The 19,294-nt window shown below is 41.9% G+C and overlaps 1 protein-coding gene and 1 pseudogene across 9 annotated transcripts in view; both read left to right on the forward strand.

Moving 5' to 3' along the window:
• FRYL (FRY like transcription coactivator) overlaps positions 1–19,294 on the forward strand; it is a 272,435-nt gene that overhangs the window by 241,429 nt on the left and 11,712 nt on the right. For 4 of the 9 annotated variants that reach the window (XM_019829525.3, XM_019829524.3, XM_045056397.1 and 1 more), the window contains 7 exons: positions 230–238; positions 619–822; positions 4,123–4,290; positions 10,717–10,967; positions 14,267–14,474; positions 16,206–16,355; positions 17,130–17,228. In XM_019829525.3, coding sequence (XP_019685084.1) covers positions 230–238; positions 619–822; positions 4,123–4,290; positions 10,717–10,967; positions 14,267–14,474; positions 16,206–16,355; positions 17,130–17,228 — 1,089 coding nt within the window. Of the gene's footprint in view, positions 1–229; positions 239–618; positions 823–4,122; positions 4,291–10,716; positions 10,968–14,266; positions 14,475–15,624; positions 15,744–16,205; positions 16,356–17,129; positions 17,229–19,294 lie in introns of those variants that run through there. The other 5 variants (XM_045056396.1, XM_045056398.1, XM_045056400.1 and 2 more) reach the window with 2 other exon arrangements.
• Positions 18,107–18,221, forward strand: LOC111560322 (annotated as a pseudogene).

Raw genomic sequence — 19,294 nt, forward strand, 5'->3', positions numbered from 1 at the left:
TCACAGAAATGTTGTTTTCAGTGTCTGTCTCTGACTTCTTCATAATATATTTTGCATAAAAAAGTAATTTGAATCACATGTTGGCTTTCTACTCAGAGCTTAATCCAGAGCTTGAATCAGTCTTTGGGTTTGAGAAATCACAAAGAGTTTTCCCCCAAAAGTGTAGCGTATATTTAAATGTTTGTCTTCGTTCTTTCTAATTCTGTGTGTTTTCCTTTTTGCTAACCAGGAACTGCAGGTAAGTTGCAGCCTGGTGTTGTGGATTGTTTATGTATCGTTGTCTGTGGTGTATTCGTCTTCTTCGTGGTCTCATTTGTGTTTGGGCATTAGAATAGAAATGGCCTAGACAGTAGGTTTAGTCGGTCCCCAGTCATACAATATAGGAGGTCAAGAAAATTATTTAGTTAAAACAGGCTCAACCAAATATTGCGATCTCTTTAAATATGAATATTTAACGATGTTTTAAAAGTTTCGAGAAATTGAAGGGCTGATTGAAACTCTGCTTATGATGATGCATTGAGTATTTTTCATCTCAGTACATGTTTTCCTGGTGTGTTGTGTTTACTGTATTTATACACATGTATCTGAGGCCTTAGAGATCATGTCTTTCTTTTCCAGGGTGAAAGTATGGACAATTTCAACTGGGGAGTCCGCAGGCGCTCACTGGACAGTATTGACAAAGGGGACACTCCCTCCCTCCAAGAGTACCAGTGCTCCAGCAGCACCCCCAGCCTGAACCTGACCAACCAGGAAGACACGGACGAGTCCTCGGAAGAGGAAGCAGCTCTCACAGCAAGCCAGATACTGTCCCGCACGCAGATGGTACACACTTACCTTCTCATACAGCGACAGTTGGTCTCACTCTCCTCTTAACCTCCACCTTAGTAATTACTGTCTCTGGATTTTCCGATTTTCATTTCACTTTGGGTAAAACGCACACACCGAAATGAAAATACAGAGTTGCATTGCTAATGGAGCGTGCTGTTCATGACATTACTCAACATTTACGTTTATGCCGCACACCCTTTAGCAGCTGAGACAGTGTTACCTTCTCTCCTAGTGATGGCGAGTCGCTCTGGACACTTCTAGAGGTCCTCATCTTGAGTGACACGTAGTTTTGGTATCCGTGTGGACACCAACACTGCTTTATCCGCCACCCACTTTTCTTCGCTGGTTGGCGTGGAAAGATCGAGCACAGCTTTGTGCCTTTCGAGATCAGGTCAGTTATATGTGGGGGTTCCTACTTGTGGCCCAGAGGCTACATGGCAGAGATTAAAGAGTGAGTGAAACATGAGAAAAGGAAGCCCGCAAGGCTAGTCTGCCTGCTCAGAAATGTGGGAGCGAAAGGGGTGGCAGGAGGAAAGGAGGTGTGGAAGGGCCCCCGCGGGGCACATAGATAGGAATCAGTGGTGCCAGCAGGCTGCACTGACCTAGCTCTCAAGGGATACCCTTTTCACACTGAGCCCAGCCATGCCCTCTCTTTTGCCCCTGTTTGCTCCACGTTCAGTCGGCTGGTGGAGTGCGGGCCGCAGTGTTGAGTGGCAGGGGCTGCTCTGGCTGTGAACAAAATGGGAAGTTGCCAGTTTGCACGTGGCTTCCGGTCACCTCTCCAATTTGGGCATCTCATTGTTGTCCCACGATGTCTTTCAGTCAACCCTCAGTTAAGTGTTAAATGATGAACAGCAACTGATGATAATAACAGCAACTGTCACCACTCACTGGATGCTTGTCATGCCCCAGCCTCCGTGAAGGGTGTTTGGCATCTATTAGTCTGCAGAACGCCCCGCCCCCCAACCACATGAAGTAAGTACGGTTATCGCAATTCTGCAGGACGAGCCACTTGTCCCAGGACACATAGCTACTAGTTAAGTAGGCTGGAACCAAGCCGTCTGCCTCCACATCCATGCCACCTAACGCTTCGTCCTCCTTGGGATTATTTTCATTTAATCGAGTTACTGGCAACAGTGACTGAAGGAGGCACCAGCCCTCCGTGGAGCCAGACCGTGGCATTGTGCCGCCAACCTTCTGTGTAACTATGGTCAACTTACCTAACTTCCCCTTTAAAACTGGACTCTGGATAGTGTCTGCCTCATGGGAATTTTATGAGGAGGAAGGCCACCCAGCCTACAATAAATGCTTAACAGAGGTTTGCTCCCATGAGAGCCATGGGATAGAACTGCCTGTCTCCTCAAAATCCTAGAGGAGAACAGAGGCACCAACCCCTCCAAACTCGGCCGGAACAACTTCTTACTCAGCACGTCTCCAGAGCAAGGGAGACAAAAGCAAAACTGGACTACTGGAACCTCATCAAAATAAAAAGCTTCTTTACAGTGAAGGAAACAGTCAACAAAACTAAAAGGCAACCGACAGAATGGGAGAAGATACTTGTAAATATCTGATAAGGGATTAGTATCCAAAATCTATAAAGAACTTACCAAACTCAACACCCAAAAAATAAATAATTCAGTTAAGAAATGGGAGAAGACAGGAACAGACATTTTTCCAAAGAAGACATCCAGATGGCTAACAGACACATGAAAAAGTGCTCAACATCACTCATCACCAGGGAAATACAAATCGAAACCACAATGAGATAGCCCCTCACACCTGTCAGTGTGGCTAAAATTAACAACACAGTAAACCACAGATGTTGGTGAGGATGCAGAGAAAGGGGAAACCCTCTTAACACCGTTGGTGGGAATGCAAACTGGTGCAGCCGCTCTGGAGAACAGTATGGAGGCTCCTCAAAAAGTTAAAAATAGAACCACCCTATGACCCAGCAACTGCACTACTAGGCATTTACCCACAGGATACAAAAAGACAGATTCGAAGGGGCACATGCACCCCAACAATAGCCACATTATGGAAAGAGTCCAAATGTCCATCGACTGATGAATGGATAAAGAAGATGTGGTATATACATACAATGAAATATTACTCAGCCACCAAAAAGAATGAAATCTTGCCACTTATATAGTTTATTAATGCTAAGTGAAATAAGTCAGAGAAAGACAGATACTGTATGATTTCACTAATGTGTAAAATTTAAGAAATAAAACAGATGAACAGAGGGGAAGGGAAAAGAGAGAAGAGAGGGAAACAAACCACAAGAGACTCTTAAGGACAGAAAACAAACTGAAGGTTGCTGGGGGGGAGGTGGTAGACGGATTGGGGCTAGATGGGTGATGGGCATTAAGGAGGACACTTGTTGGGATGAGCACTGGGTATTGTATGGAAGTGATGAATCACTAGATTCTGCTCCTGAAACCAATATGGCACTACATGTTATCTAAGTAGAATTTAAATAAAAATGAAAACTAAAAAAAAAAAAAAAAAAAAAAAAGAGAAAAAAAGAAAAGAACTATCTCCTTATAAGGCCAACCCTAGTCCTAGTGGTAACAAAATAAAAAAACAAATTCAAAGTTGCTTCCTCTTCACAGGGGGAATGATGGTTTTTGCCTTTACCTACTCTGAATCAGAAACTTGATGATTTATGTTACTGACGGTGAAGAATTTATAACCCTGCTTATAAAAGGAAAAACTCTAGTATTCCCTTTTTTTCTGATTCTTTTCCAAGAATACAAACCCACTAATGACAAGACTGCCATTACAACAACTTTATTGTCCTAATTCTTCCCGGCTGACTGAAGTTTTGTCATATTTTGGCTTAGAGAAGTGAACAGCCTGTTCAGACTTACGTGCCTGCCCCCCGGTTAACGCTGCGCCTTGCGAAAGCACTGCCTGCCGGGCCCTGGAGCCACAGGGAGGGAGAGAGCCCCCGTCCTCACAAGTGCTCACACCGGCTGAAAACACAACATATCACCATAAAAAGTGAATTTGGGTTCACGATGAACGTAGTTATGCGGAGGTCTTCCGCTTTGGTAGTTTTTGTTTGGCGAAGCTTAACCTGCACGAACGGACGCAGCTCATGCTGCTGGGTTAGCTGCTCGTATTAGCAGCATCGATTCTGTCACAGAGTAACAGAGTGGGGGGGGGGAGGTAATTTTAGGAAGTCAGGCTCTTTCTAACTAAGCCCCCAAAATATGATACAGAGGCGGTGTGGCTTCCGTGACCATCACTGGCTCACGGATGACTTCCTTATCTTCCTGTTTCTCCTTGCAGTTAAACAGTGATTCTACTGCAGACGAAACACTGCCAGACCATCCCGACCTACTTGTTCAGTCTCAAGATTCCACTGGCAGCGTCTCAACAGAAGAAGTGCTTCAAATCAGAGATGAGACCCCAAGTTTGGAGGCTTCTCTAGATAATGCTAACAGCCAGCTGCCTGAGGTGGGGAGAAATGGGGGCTGGTGCCTGGCCAATCTGGGCTCCTTTTAGCACTCTGTTACATCCCTTGCTTTTCTTTCAAAAGAGTTTTCATCTGATACACTAATTATTTGATTTGTTTCCAGTATTTCTAACCTGTTGGGTTGTTTTAAATGAAATAGTCAAATCTGATGATTTAAAAAAAAAAAAAAAAAGTTGGCCGATTAAGGAAATGACCCACAGGTTATAAATAATCTTGAGTGTTTTTCATGAGCATTTTGTGCTGCAGAGTGTGATTGAGGTCAATGTCAATGGACAGATGCTTCTCTGGGGTGGTGAGCATCTTCTTTGGTGCTGTATCTTCTTGGAAGGACGGCTTTTATTTTTTCTTCTCTTTTTGCTTTGTGTTTGGGTTTATGTGATTGGTGCTATGATTGGGATTCAGACCTCAGGCCAGCTGTGTTAGCAGTTGGTTAAATGAAACCTTTTTAAAAAAGACGTTGGAACTACTAGTATTACGATTTTTGGAAAGGCCTGTGAGAAGTAAGCCAGATCCCAAGATAATGACTGACCAAAAATAAGTAAGTATTTGTTTTCTTAGTGGTTTTTTTCCCTTAAGATTATTATACTCTTTTTTCTTTCTTTTTTTTTTTTTTTTTTTTTTAACTATAATTGCTATAGTTCTGTCATATGTGCTTTTATGCTTTGGTAAGTATTAGGGAAATACTACATTTTTTTCAGTATTAACCAAATTAATGTAATTACTAGATCTCATTATTTTAGTTGAATTCTCATGTTCTTATTAAGCTTATAGTGTATTTTATATTTTTAACAATAAGCATAGTTTGAAATGAAGGCATTTTGGCATTTAAAATATATTTTTTTTAATGTTTGTGTATTTTTGAGAGACAGAGAGAGAAAGAGAGAGACAGAGTGTGAGCAGGGGAGGGACAGAGAGAGAGGGAGACACAGAATCCAAAGCAGGCTCCAGGCTCTGAGCGGTCAGCACCGAGCTGGATGTGGGGCTTGAACCCACGAACCATGAGATCACGACCTGAGCTGAAGTCGGATGCTTAACCAACTGAGCCACCCAGGCGCCTCTTTTTGGCATTTTAAGTGTATGCCTAGTATGGCTTAAGTTTAGATAATTCAACAAATATTGAGATTCTCGTAGATGCCACGCATTGAATTAGATGCTAGAAAGATGAATAAGGCATGGTGACCCTCACTCTCAGAGAGGGAATTGTCAATTGAGAGAGATAAAGAAGGTGTAAAAAAGAAAAGAAAAGAAAAAAAAAAAAGCATTCCATTCCAGTACAAGAAACTTAACAGCATGTTCGGGGCTTTGTGAAAACTCAGGAGAGACTGATCATCTGTACACCGGGGAGATGGTGGTGGTAAAGGGCAGTCCCGGCAATGGGGACATCGCAGGCAGAGGGACACCATGTGGAAGGACAGGGCAGCGCGAAATAACATGGCATGTTCGGGTAACCGCAGGACATTGAGTACTTCTGAAGAATAAAATGGGAGGAGGAGAAGAGATGGGTAGGGTCTAAGACGAGAAGGGTCCTACATGCCATATTGAAGACGTAGACTTTATCTCAAAATGATCACGAGTCATGAATTGTCATTGAAGAGATACCTGTTACATGACAAGCACTGTACCAGATGCCTAAACGAGAATACAGGTCATGCAAGCATTCGGTGATTTCACCGATACCCATGGAGCCCCTACTGCATGCTGGTCACTATTCTAGGCCCTGGGCATGTGGTGCCATGTGCAAAAGCCTCCTGGCTTTATGGAGCTTACTTGTAGTAAAAGCTATGATAAGCAGGTAAGACAGAATAAATACATCAGAAACTCATCACCCTCTTAGCCATACTAAGAAAATCTAACAGAAATGTGGAATCGGTGAGGGAGAAAAGGCGGCACTTGAAGTGAAGCCTCAGTGACAAGGAGATGTGGAGGGAGGAAGTCCCAGGCTGAAGGAGCAGCCGTTAAAAAGGCCACGGTGTGTGTGAAGAGCAAGCTGGCCTGTGGGGCTGGATCGCAGTGAACAGGAGCCGGGAGGACGGACGAGGAGAGGGGTGGGCAGATCCTGCAGCCACAGAGCAGGTAGCCGTCGGAGCATTTGAGCAGAAGAGGGACATGATCTGATTGAGTCTGCGTTTTAAAATCTCTTCTTTGGTGTGGAATACGGAAAGTAGATTCTGGTACCTGCCACATGAAGTTTGCAGTCTAGGCACCTGTCATCAGGAGAGGGTCCAGTCTGGTTTGTGTTCTAGTGAGGTCTCTGTGAGAAGTGTGGAGGGTGGGTGGGAGGAGGCCGAGAGGAGATAAACCAGAAGAACCTTAGATAAGATAAGGGGGGGCTGAAAGAGTGCATGAAACTTACAAATGTTTCCAGGAGAGACTGGACCGATTTAGAGATGCACCTTAAGTAGCCTGTATTCCTTTTTGGTTGCTGGCAGCCTTGTTAAGTGAGCCTTAATTCCTTGTTAATAACCTATCGACTGTGTCTGGTTTGGATCATAGCATGTGAAAAGGTCTCATTAGAAACCACGGAAAACAGCCCAGTACTAGAAATACCTTCCTAACAAAAGCAGTGAGGTTAAGGGTTGTGTGTCATAATTCTGTTTACTTGACAAATGAGAAGTCTTTTATTTTTGGTTATTAAAATAGCTATAATCATAGTAAACTACTGATAGAAATTCATGTCATATTTATATTTATTGGAGATAAACTGAAAATTCACATATATTTCCATATATATATATTGGACACTGTTATTTCAGGTGGGACGGTCACTCATCCAACTATATTTGATGGCTTGTTTCCAAGACACTGTAAAGTTCCTGATGATACTTTTTTTTTCCTAAAGGAAAAACACTTCACTGTACTAGGTTTATTTCCTTTTCCAGTCGTGGGTTTCATTTTCACTGTAAGCTTTGACACAAGTGAATAAGGATGAAGTAGATATTCATAAGCCATAGGATTTCATTTGGAAACAGTTCTGTTAACTTTACAATTATCACCAAAGAATGGCTGTCCAAGGAGAATAGTACGAGTTTGTTTCTGTTAGGTATGCTAGCCTAGTCTGTTTTTCCCTCGTATGCCAGAGAGTGTCAAATGGCCTCAAATTGCCCTTTTTAAAAAGGCATGAAAACACCAAGATAATGAAGTAAAACCATAATTCTGTTAACTTCTCCAGATGAGGAGTTAATTTGAATAGGAGAAATACTTTCTGAATTAAAGGGAGAATCCAATCCTAGAGTTGTTTGAGGGTTTTTTCACCTTCAATGATGTTAATATCAGGAAGATAAAACAGAACAGGCTGATTGATGTGTTTCATGTCATGACAAACTTTCAGAGCTCAGTTTGCTCCTTTCTTCTCTGGAATGTGTACAAATTACACTCTGAGCTGTTAAGGGATTACTTTCTTCACTTGTATTTATTAGAGAAACCTTCACAGAGGAATTTCTTCTAGTATTTGTAATAGTTTACATACCAGTTCATGGATGACAGAGATTACTCCTTACAGGAAATGAATCTCTGATTTTTTATTTTAATGTTTTATTTATTTTTGAGACAGAGAGAGACACAGCATGAGCAGGGAAGGGGCAGAGAGAGAGGGAGACACAGAATGTGAAGCAGGCTCCAGGCTCTGAGCCGTCAGCCCAGAGCCCGACGCGGGGCTCGAACTCACAAACGGCAAGATCATGACCTTAGCCGAAGTCAGATGCTTAACCAACTGAGCCATCCAGGCGCCCCAGGAAATGAATCTTTGAATGTAATTGTGTGTACACACACACATCATTGTGTAATAAGATAAAGCTCAAGAAAATTTGAGTCTCATAATGTACATATAACAGTGGAATCCATTCCATTAGCCCAAAAGCACTCTCTTCATGACATCGAAGTGCTATTAGAAAATTTCAGCATGTAGTATATGTTAATAATTACAGGTAAAACGTCTATTTTGTAATTGTTATTCAATAACAAATGACAACCAAATATAGGTATAAAGTACTGAAAAGTGAGGGCATTAAACTAAGAAGTGTGGTGGGTCATCTCAACATGGTATATTCCAGTTGATGTAGAAGGAAAAGTAAATGCTAATAAAATTCTAGGTATAGAAATGCCTCTAACACTGTCACATAAATTATCTTTCCAAATAACTAATGCTTGCCACTTGAATGGCCAATCTTTTTTTTGTTTTTTATGATTATTTTTTTAATGTTTATTTATTTTTGAGAGAGAGAGAGACTGAGCACGAGTGGGGGAAGAGCAGAGAGAAAGGGAGACACAGAATCCGAAGCAGGCTCCAGGCTCTGAGCTGTCAGCACAGAACCTGACACAGGGCTCGAACCCATGAACTGGGAGATCATGACCTGAACTGAAGTCGGAGGCTTAACTGACTGAGCCACCCAGGCCAAATCTTTTTTAAGAACTTCAGATGCAGACAGAGCGTATTGAATATAAGCTTTTGGAATGATTAAGGAATGATTGTACTGTATTATTTAAAAAGTGCTATTCTGTGCAGACTCAGAGTTTGCTGCCTTCTCTGCTTAATAACACCAGGCCAATTTTCCCTTTAATATGTTTTGTGTTTTCCTGCCACATTTCTTTCCTATCTTCTATGTCCTTTTCCCTGAAATGCTGTCTTGGTCAGCTTGGGCTCCTATAACAAAATGTCAGAAGCTGGGCATCTGAAGAAATCTGCTTCTCACTTCCAGAGGCCAGGGAGTCCAAGATCAAGGTGCCAACTGGTTCATTGTGTGGTGAGGCCTCTCTTCCTGGTAGCTCTTCCTGCTGTGTCCTCACATGGTTAAAAAAAAAAAAAAAAAAAAAAAAAAAAAAAGAACTAGCTAGATCCCTGGCCTCTTCTTGTAAAGGCACTCATCCCATTCATGAGGCCCCTCCACTACCCAAAGGCCTCATCTCCTAATACCATCACATTGGGGGTTGGTGTTTCAACATATGAATTTTGAGGGGATAAAAACATTCAGTCCATGACACTATTACTAACCCATCTTTGTCAAAGCCCATCATATGTTGTTTTCTCCAAAGAGACTAGTCTCCATTACCTCAAGCAGATGTGACCTTTCCCTTCTTTGAATAACAGCAGTCCTTTGTACAGTGCACATAACATTTACCTGACACTTAATATACGCTATATTACCGTTACTCGCATATTAGCCTAACCCCGTTAGATTGTAAATTAATTGTAGATAGCTATTAACTTATCCCAGAGCACCCAGCCCAGAATCTGGTCAAAATCCTTCATTTGTTTTATGTTACAGATGAATTTTACGGATGTATAGACTGAGGCCCATACTAGTCTCAGGTCAGGGGCTCTTTCACTTGCTTTTCATATTTTGGAGGAAAAATTCTTTGACCCATGAAGAAGAGTGACTCTGCTGCACAACTAAGTAGTAACTTAGGACCAAGCACGGCAAGGAACTGATCTTTATTCCTACGACGGAGACCATCAGTGCTTATTTTCGCACGGATTAAACTAACATCTGTGCACCTTAAAATTCGCGTTGATACATCCTCATGGTATACATACGCTTTGGAAGTATCTTTCTTTTTCAGGAGTGGTGGTTCATTTATTTAGCCAGTGTGTGTTGGGCTTCCAGTGGGTGCAGGGCATGTGGCAACATTGTTTCAGTCATGTTGCAGCGAGTAGGAAGGGAAAACCACTGGTGCCTAACATAGGAGTGTATCATCATTTGCCTAGAGTTAGGCGAGGGCAGGCATTCTTTTTGGTGAATGAGCTTGTAATTCATTCAACTTGCAAAGTACGGCAGTCTAAAATTTCCCAGGGTTTGCTGAATTCTAACTCTGTGATGAAGTGTCCTCCTATTACCTGAAAGTAACTCTTCCATCACAAATACTCAGCTCGTTTAGAAACCAGTAAGGATGCACTTGTTTCAGTTCAGCATCCTCCTGACTGATCAGTACCTGTTCCTGCTTCATGGACAGCCCCACGGGACCAGTGGGTAAACCATTCTGAATTATCTCCCTGCGCCCCCCACCTTCTGTCCAGAATTCACTGGGTGAAAGAAATTACATTTCAAATAAGTGAGAATGTATAGTAACCATATGTAGAATGAGAATCTGTATGAGAAGTTATGTTACCAAAGAATATATTTCGAAGTAAACACCTAAATCCTGTTACGAGAAAAGTGATCTCCTTGATGTTTCTATGTGGCAATAGGTGATATTTAATTTCAACATTTTTTTAAGCCTGGGACTACTTTTTTTAAACTGTTTTATGTGATCTGAGCCCAGAAACTCCACAAAAATTAACCTGTGCAAACAGAATACTACTTCACACACACAAAAAAAGTGTATATTGATGGCAATAGTCATTTATTCTGTGTTGATAAAAACTTTTTTAAAATGTTTTTAAACTTGATTAAAAAATGCGATTGTTTTTACAGGATACAGGTTCAGTGTTAAAGGAGGAACAAGTTCTGACAAGCTTTGAAGATGAAGGGTCATATATAATTCAAGAACAGCAGGATTCTCTCGTGTGTCGAGGGATTCTCAACTTGGAAGACACAGACATGCCAGAGCCCCTGGCTCCTGAGAGCTACCCTGAGTCCATCTGTGAAGAAGATGTCACCTTGGCTTTGAAAGAACTAGACGAAAGATGTGAAGAAGAAGAAGCAGATTTCTCTGGACTGTCTAGGTGAGAATACGGTAACTCGGTCACTAGAATGAGGCGGTATTTCCTCTCTCGGCCCCTCCCTAACAGGACCCTCTACTCCAGCTTACACACCTTCATTTCTGTGGGTAGCCTATAATCCTGCTGCCTTCCTTTTAAAAGATAAAATGACTGTGATGGGTTTATTTTTTGTTACTGACCTTCAGTTCACCGCAAGAAAAACAAGTAGGTAATTCTTAAAGCACAGAGAGCAACACTGTGCATTTAGAAGCGTACCCAACACCTATTTTGGCAAAATGGCTAATGGTCGGTGGTTAAGTTAATATTGGGCCCTGGCCAGAGCCAAGTATCAATATCATAGGATGAATTTCTGTAACGCTATACAAAATCTGAAGTATATGCAAAACATTGTTTTACATTTTCCTTATCAGCGGTCAGAGTTGTAAAGTCGGATTTACATAATGAGCAGAAGTGACAACTTCTTAGTACCATCAGATGTTAGATTATTCCTTTTACATGTTCATGTTCCATGTATTCAAAATACATTATCACAAAGTCTCAAGATTCCCAAAGGGCATTTTCTTCACTCATGGGCTCACAAAATGGAATAATCAATTATTACATATAGTTCTTAAAAGAAATCTTGGTGGCTGTTATGAAACCTGTAAACCAAATAGTTCTATAATGATTAGAATTATGATATAATCTGTTTTTTTATTTTTTTTATTTTTTTTTTTTAAATATGAAATTTATTGTCAAATTGGTTTCCATACAACACCCAGTGCTCATCCCAACAGGTGTCCTCCTCAATGCCCATCACCCACCCTCCCCTCCCTCCCACCCTCCATCAACCCTCAGTTTGTTCTCAGTTTTTAAGAGTCTCTTATGTTTTGGCTCCTCCCCCCCAACCTTTTTTTTTTTTCCCCTTCCCCTCCTCCATGGTCTTCTGTAAAGTTTCTCAGGATCCACGTAAGAGTGAAAACATATGGTATCTGTCTTTCTCTGTATGACTTATTTCACTTAGCATCACACTCCCCAGTTCCATCCACGTTGCTACAAGAGCCATATTTCATTCTTTCTCATTGCCAAGTAGTATTCCATTGTATATATAAGCCACATCTTCTTTATCCATTCATCAGTTGATGGGCATTTAGGCTCTTTCCATAATTTGGCTATTCTTGAAAGTGCTGCTACAAACATTGGGGTACAAGTGCCCCTATGCATCAGCACTCCTGTATCCCTTGGGTAAATTCCTAGCAGTGCTATTGCTGGGTCATAGGGTAGATCTATTTTTAATTTTTATTATTTAAATTTTATAAATATTTGTTGCTTAAAATATTGTTCTTTATAAAGGTATCTAGTTTAATACCCTATCAGTGCATCTATTTCCCCATTCAATTATTTCAAGCTCCTTGATAATTATTTTTATACAAAAATTAATATTTAGTAATCACCAAATATTTCAGAGTTTCACTCTTACAATAAAAAGCATTCATTTGTATTTCAAGTGATAATAGAGGTTTTGTTTTTTTCTTAAGTAAGGCTCCACGCCCCATGTGGGGCTTGAACTCCTCACCCCAGCATCAAGAGTTGTATGCTCCTCTGCCTGAGCCAGTCAGGCGCCCCCTCAAGTGATAATAGAGTTTCAACATCTACCACACAGAAGGAGACGTTCACTCCCAGTACATCAAGAATGTTTTCCCATATTTGAAAGTGTACATGCGGATATTAACAATGTTGGTGACACGGCTTGTTCGCATTCCCGATTTGGATGGCAGTAGCTATGCGGTCACTCGTTCATTCGTCATACACAAGTTCGGCGATGCCAGATACTCAACTATTGGGCTTCCTAAAAGGTTGAAGCCAAAATCATTGGCCTTGGCCCTGTATTGAAGCTGAAACAGAGCAGTGCATCCCTACTGGATATAGAGGGATGATTACCTAAGCTCACGAGACACATTTTGTTAAAGCCACACAGCGACCTTGTAAAAATATACTGTTTTGAGGTATGGCTTAAGTTGCCACTTCAAATGCCTGCTTTATTTTGATCTTTGGCCCATCTTTACCCAGATGCCTCTCTTCCACATGAATTGCTCTGCAATTTCTGCAAAGCCTTCAGAGCTCCTTTGCAATGTGAAACATGCAATTCTGAGACCCTGAGTGACACTCTACTGAGTGTCTGACTCAAATATCTCTTCACAGTCCATATAAAGGACCTAAGTGAGCCTTTGACCAACCAAATAGCCAAAACCCCTTTACGTGTTATCACCATCAATTTGCACCTGTTCAATTAAAAAGCCTCCAGAATTGACCATTTAAAATGAAAGTATTCTGAGGCGCCTGGGTGGCTCAGTTGGTTAAACATCTGGCTTCGGCTCAGGTCATGATGTCATAGTCCATGAGCTCGAGCCCCATGTCGGGTTCTGTGCTGACGGCTCAGAGACTGGAACCGGCTTCAGATTCTCTGTCTCCCTCTCTCTCTGCCTTTCCCCCACTTGTGCTCTCTCTTTCTCTCTCTCTCTCAAAAATAAATAAACATTAAAAATAATAAAAAATAAAATGAAAGCATTCTTTTTTAAGTTTATTTGAGAGAGAGAGAGAAAGAGAGCGCAGGTGCATGGGGGAGGGGCGGAGAGGGAGGGAGAGAGAGAGAATCCCAAGCAGGCTCCACACTCACAATGAGTGTGAGCCCCCTTGCAGGGCCCAAACCCCCGTGAACCGTGAGATCATGACCTGAGCCACGATCAAGAGTCAGATGCTTGGGGCGCCTGGGTGGCGCAGTCGGTTAAGCGTCCGACTTCAGCCAGGTCACGATCTCGCGGTCCGTGAGTTCGAGCCCCGCGTCGGGCTCTGGGCTGACGGCTCAGAGCCTGGAGCCTGTTTCCGATTCTGTGTCTCCCTCTCTCTCTGCCCCTCCCCTGTTCATGCTCTGTTTCTCTCTGTCCCAAAAATAAATAAACGTTGAAAAAAAAAATTAAAAAAAAAAAAAAAAGAGTCAGATGCTTAACTGAGCCGCCGAGGCGCCCATAATACGAAAGCATTCTCATCTGAATTATTCACAGAAGCTACTGAAATTAATCCATTCCCCTGGCATATTCTAGGACTTGGTTTGCTTTGAGGTGGTTACATGAAATTAAGTTTCTAATTCCAGAGATGCCACGTAGAAAGGACACAGAGATCTGCTTATTTGGACTCTCTTAGGAAGTTTAGGCGGCTGTACGTTTTCTAAGTCAATGCATGCGTTTGAATACACACGGTCTGTGTTGGATGCCTTCAGCTGTTTTCAGATGGTGTCGTGATTACTGTGATATTTGTATTAACAGTCAAGATGAAAAAGAGCAAGATGGCTTTCCAGAAGTCCAGACCTCCCCTCTGCCATCACCATTTCTTTCTGCCATAATAGCTGCCTTTCAGCCGGTTGCATATGACGACGACGAAGAAGCCTGGCACCGCCACGTCAGCCAGATGCTGTCTGACACCGACGGGTCCTGTGCAGTGTTTACTTTTCACGTGTTTTCCAGGCTGTTTCAGGTCCGTGAGGCTCACGGTTTTCTGAATTTATATCAACAGTTACTTGATAAGGTTTTGGTGTTTTGATCTAAAGTCTGTATCTCACCTTCTGTTTTCTATTTTTACGTTATTTTATTTGTTTTAATGTCTCAGGCTTTCATATGCCCACTGATTTTCTTTAAAAAAAAAAAAGTTTTCCCCAAAGATGGTGATATTATTTAAATTTATATTGTGACACTATAGTAACTGCTGGTAATTTATGCAGTGATGAGTACAGATCCCTCCCTTCAGGCAACTAAAGCACAACTTGGAAGCGGCATCTGATAAATTCTCTGCAGGAGGGGGGACACCAGAAACATAGTCCCTGCCTTCCAAGAGCTTACAGTCAATATCACACAAGTTTATACTTAAGTACTAAATTAATTAACAATTTTGTGTCTCGGCACACCTTAAAAATTTTAGCTAAGGTTGCTTCCAACTGTGAAAATAATGACATGAGCTAACATTGCAGTGCGTGATAGGCATTGTGCTAGATCCCTTACATCATTTACTTCTTGTAACAGACCTGTGAAATGTACATGTATTTGGAGCATTCTGTAGCTGGGGAAACTAAGGCACCAAGAAATGCCATTTAAGTCCTCATCCGCTGAACTGTGTACCTACCGCTCTTCCTCTTGACCTAAGCAAATGCTGCCCATCTGGGAAGACCTAGCTAAGGACGTATTCTCGCTGCAGCTTTCCCACCTATGGCAACCGCCAGCCTCTCCCTCCCGGAAGTTCTTTACGCTCATTGGCTGGAGCATTTGTTTTATTCTGGACTTTTGCCCTGTTCCTTGGTTTCCTATTTAGTAGTTTTTCTTTCCAATGATATTGTTTCCTGATGCCTGAGACTGTAGCTGATGCTTTTATTGTGATTAAATCATAACGACACCCAACAGTGCAACACATGCCCATGTAGGCACATGTTATCCTATAACTATGCCATTGACAATATAGTCTCATTCACTGAGTACTCATTGTGGGTAAGGCACGATTGGATTATTTTATGTTAATGAGTATTCTTGAGTTTTGAGAAGATATTACCCCTAATGCATATGTATGACTTTAATTAAATCCGATGGCAGCTCAGAGCCCAGGACAGTAAACCACATTTACTGAAAGTTTCTTTCAGGTAGAGCATTAGAAGAGCTACTTCTCCAGACATGTAAGGACTTTATTCCCCGTGATGTGCAGCATGTATTCCTTCTGTCTCTCCCAATGAAAGAAATCTCAGGAATGGGGAGATGAATGGCATGTATCATTAGTTTCTTTTTCTAAGTAGTGCTGTTTTGTAAATCTTTGATCATTTTGTGAAATTAACGTTTCCAAAGAAAAGCCTGAAAACACGGATTTACAGACCAGTTATTAGAATGCTGTATATCACTACGACAGTGATTTTATTTATTTATTTAAGTTTATTTATTTTGAGAGAGAGAGAGAGAGAGAGGGAGAAAGCATGAGCCGAGGAGGGACAGAGAGAGACAGAGAATCCCAAGCAGGCTCCACACTGTCAGCACAGAGCCCGACACAGGGCTCAGTCTCCCGAACCGCGAGACCAAGAGGCAGACACTTAACCAACTGAGCCACCCAGGCGCCCCACTACAATAATGATTTTAAAAGAAAAGTGTGCCCTGATTACAAATGATGCTTGTTAAAGATGAAAAGGGCCTTCTTATGAAATACTAAATATTTTTTTTCTGCTTTTTTCCATAGACAATTCAGAGAAAGTTTGGAGACATAACTAATGAGGCAGTCAGCTTTCTTGGTGAGAGTCTGCAACGCATTGGTACCAAATTTAAAAGTTCACTGGAAGTGATGATGATGTGTTCAGAATGCCCAACCGTCTTTGTGGATGCTGAAACAGTAAGTATTTTTTTAAGTTTGCTTATTTATTTTGAGAGAGTGCGCGCATGTGTGAGCAGGGGGAGGGGCAGAGAGAGAATCTCAAGCAGCCTCCGTGCTGTCAGCACAGAGCCCAATGGAGGGCTCGATCCCACAAACCGTGAGATACCTGAGCCAAGATCAAGAATGAGGTGTACAGGTTTATATTTTCAATTTGACTATAAATATCCAGCAAAATATAATTCCGGTGTATTATATGCAGTGACTTGTGACTCTGATTCTGACCCCTCCCTCTCATCACTCTTCAGAGTCATAGATGGGAAGCTAGAAAGTCATGCTCTAGAGATAGGTACTTTCCCTCTGATTCTTGAATAACCGTGGTAGGAGAGGGCTAGACCTACTCCCATGAAGAAACCAGGGCCCCTTGGTCTTCCCATTTTGTTTAAAACACACTCAGAGATTGTGTATTAAGATATTCAGAGAATTAAGGTTTAACAAGCTTCAAAAGTTTACCTTTAAAGGTATATACCGGTCTGACATGCCATTTCTCACCCAAGGCACTTTTTGAAAGCATTTGAAGGTATGGTCATCCTTGGTGGCACCCCAGAAATCCCCCCGTATTCCTGCTCTGTTTCAGTGAAAGGTCAGCCCTCGGTATGGGACAGAGCGAAGTAAGGGACACTGGCACGAAGTCGGGCCAAAAACCAGCTATCAGAAATTGCATGATCCAAAAGTTGTCGGTCTCATGACTGTGATCAGAAATGATAACCTGGACCAATGTTTCTGATTTGACAGCTGACGTCATGCGGTTTGCTGCAAACACTCAAGTTCAGTGTTTTGGAGTTGCAAGAGCATCTGGATACCTATAATGCCAAAAGAGAAGCAGCTGAGCAGGTCAGTCTCTTCACCACGTGAAAACGAGTTTGCTTCTGACCCCGGAAACGTGCACTTGGCAGCTGAGTAGCCCAGATAGAAGAGGTCCTCTCAGCTCTTGCCTCAGGGTTCTACTGAGAATTATGGGGCCTCTGGAACTCTGTGTTCAGTGGGCTCCTATCTGTAGCTCTTAGAAACCAGCCCTCTAAGAACCTGAGAACACGGCGGAAACCTGCAGCGTTTTAAAAAGCTCAATGTGTTGGGGCGCCTGGGTGGCGCAGTCGGTTGAGCGTCCGACTTCAGCTCAGGTCACGATCTCGCGGTCCGTGAGTTCGAGCCCCGCGTCGGGCTCTGGGCTGATGGCTCAGAGCCTGGAGCCTGTTTCCGATTCTGTGTCTCCCTCTCTCTCTGCCCCTCCCCCGTTCATGCTCTGTCTCTCTCTGTCCCAAAAATAAATGTTGAAAAAAAAAAATTAAATTAAAAAAATAAAAAATAAAAAAAAAATAAAAAGCTCAATGTGGAGACCACATAGCTGCTGTCAACATTGCAAGTGGGGAAAGAAAAGCTGTACTTCTCGGAGAATGCATTATGGTATCATGATCTAAGAAATCTGTAACCAGTGACAAAGCTGGGACCTTTTTTCCAGCGCTGTGGATGTGGGCAAGCAAAGGGAAGAATAAGCATGTAGTCGATTCTAGATACTACTTGCAGGGAAGTGTTTCTTCAGCTCCAATCTGGCCCTGCAGACTAGCAGTAATTCTGTTCCCTCAGAGTAAATGTTTTCAATTAGCAGGGGCCGAAAAACTTTAAAAGTTTTTTTCACACAAACCGTATACAGTAGGCATTCTTTTCCTAGAATAGATGGATCTTCCATTAATTAGTATTAAACATTACATGTAGCGCTCGCTTCAGCAGCACGTATACTGAATTGGAACCATCCGGAGAAGATTCGCAGGATTGGCATGGCCCCTGTGCCAGGAGGATATGCAAATTCATGAAGCATTCCATCGTTTTTTGGAATATTACTCAGTCATAAAAACAGGATGAAATCTTGCCACCTGCAGTGACGTGAGCTAGAGAGTATTACGCTAAGTGAAATAAGTCAGTCAGAGAAAGACAAGTACTGTATGATTTCATTCGTCTGTGGAATTTAAGAAACCAAACAAATGAACAGGGGGTCAAAACAGGCAAACCAAGAAAAGATTCCAATGGCAGAGAACACGCTGATGGTTGCTGGAAGGGAGGTGGCTGGGGGATGGGCTAAATGGGTGATGGTATTGAGAGCCCTTCCTGTGATGAGCACCCGTTGCTGTATAGAAGTGATGAATCGCCAAATTCTAGATCTGAAACTAATTTAAAAAAATTTCTTTGATTAAAAAAAATATCCCATGTAAAGGCCTAGGAAAAGTATAAAACCTGTCTCTTATTCCCTTAGTATACAAGGTAAGAATATAAGGCACAGATACTGTATATGAGTAATTAGCAACAAAAGGAAAGTGTCAGTTTATAGCTGTAGATAAAGTATTGGCAATGACAGAGACTCTGCAGAATTGTGCAGATCTAACAGACCAGATGCCATGTACTGTGACTTCCAAAGAGAGGTCACTTTGGGCTATTAGGAAAACTTCATGGAATAGAGATCTGACCTTAGGCCTTGACGAGATGGTAATTTTAGATTGGGGGATTCTTTCAGGGCAAGAACATGCTATAGGAAAATACTTCTATTAAGAGCTTTCTCCCCTTATAAGGGAGGAAGGAATCTTACATTTGGACTGAAAGAATTGCAGATTGGTAAAGAGGAAAGAGTTTTCAACATCAGGGCAGTATCGGGCAAGATCTGGTCATCTTACAAATATAGTAGTCTGCCCCTTATCCACAGGGGATACGTTCTAAGACCCCCACTGAATGCCTGGAACCATAGATAGTACTGGAACCCTATGTATACTGTGTTTTCTCCTGTACATGATGAAATTTAATTTATAAAGTAGGCACAGTAAAAGATTATAAAATAGAACGATTATAATAATTATATATTATGTATAATATATATTTTATATTTATATAAATTTATATATTTGTATAAATAT

This window comes from Felis catus, chromosome B1, assembly GCF_018350175.1.
Source record: "Felis catus isolate Fca126 chromosome B1, F.catus_Fca126_mat1.0, whole genome shotgun sequence".
NCBI lineage: Eukaryota > Metazoa > Chordata > Mammalia > Carnivora > Felidae > Felis > Felis catus.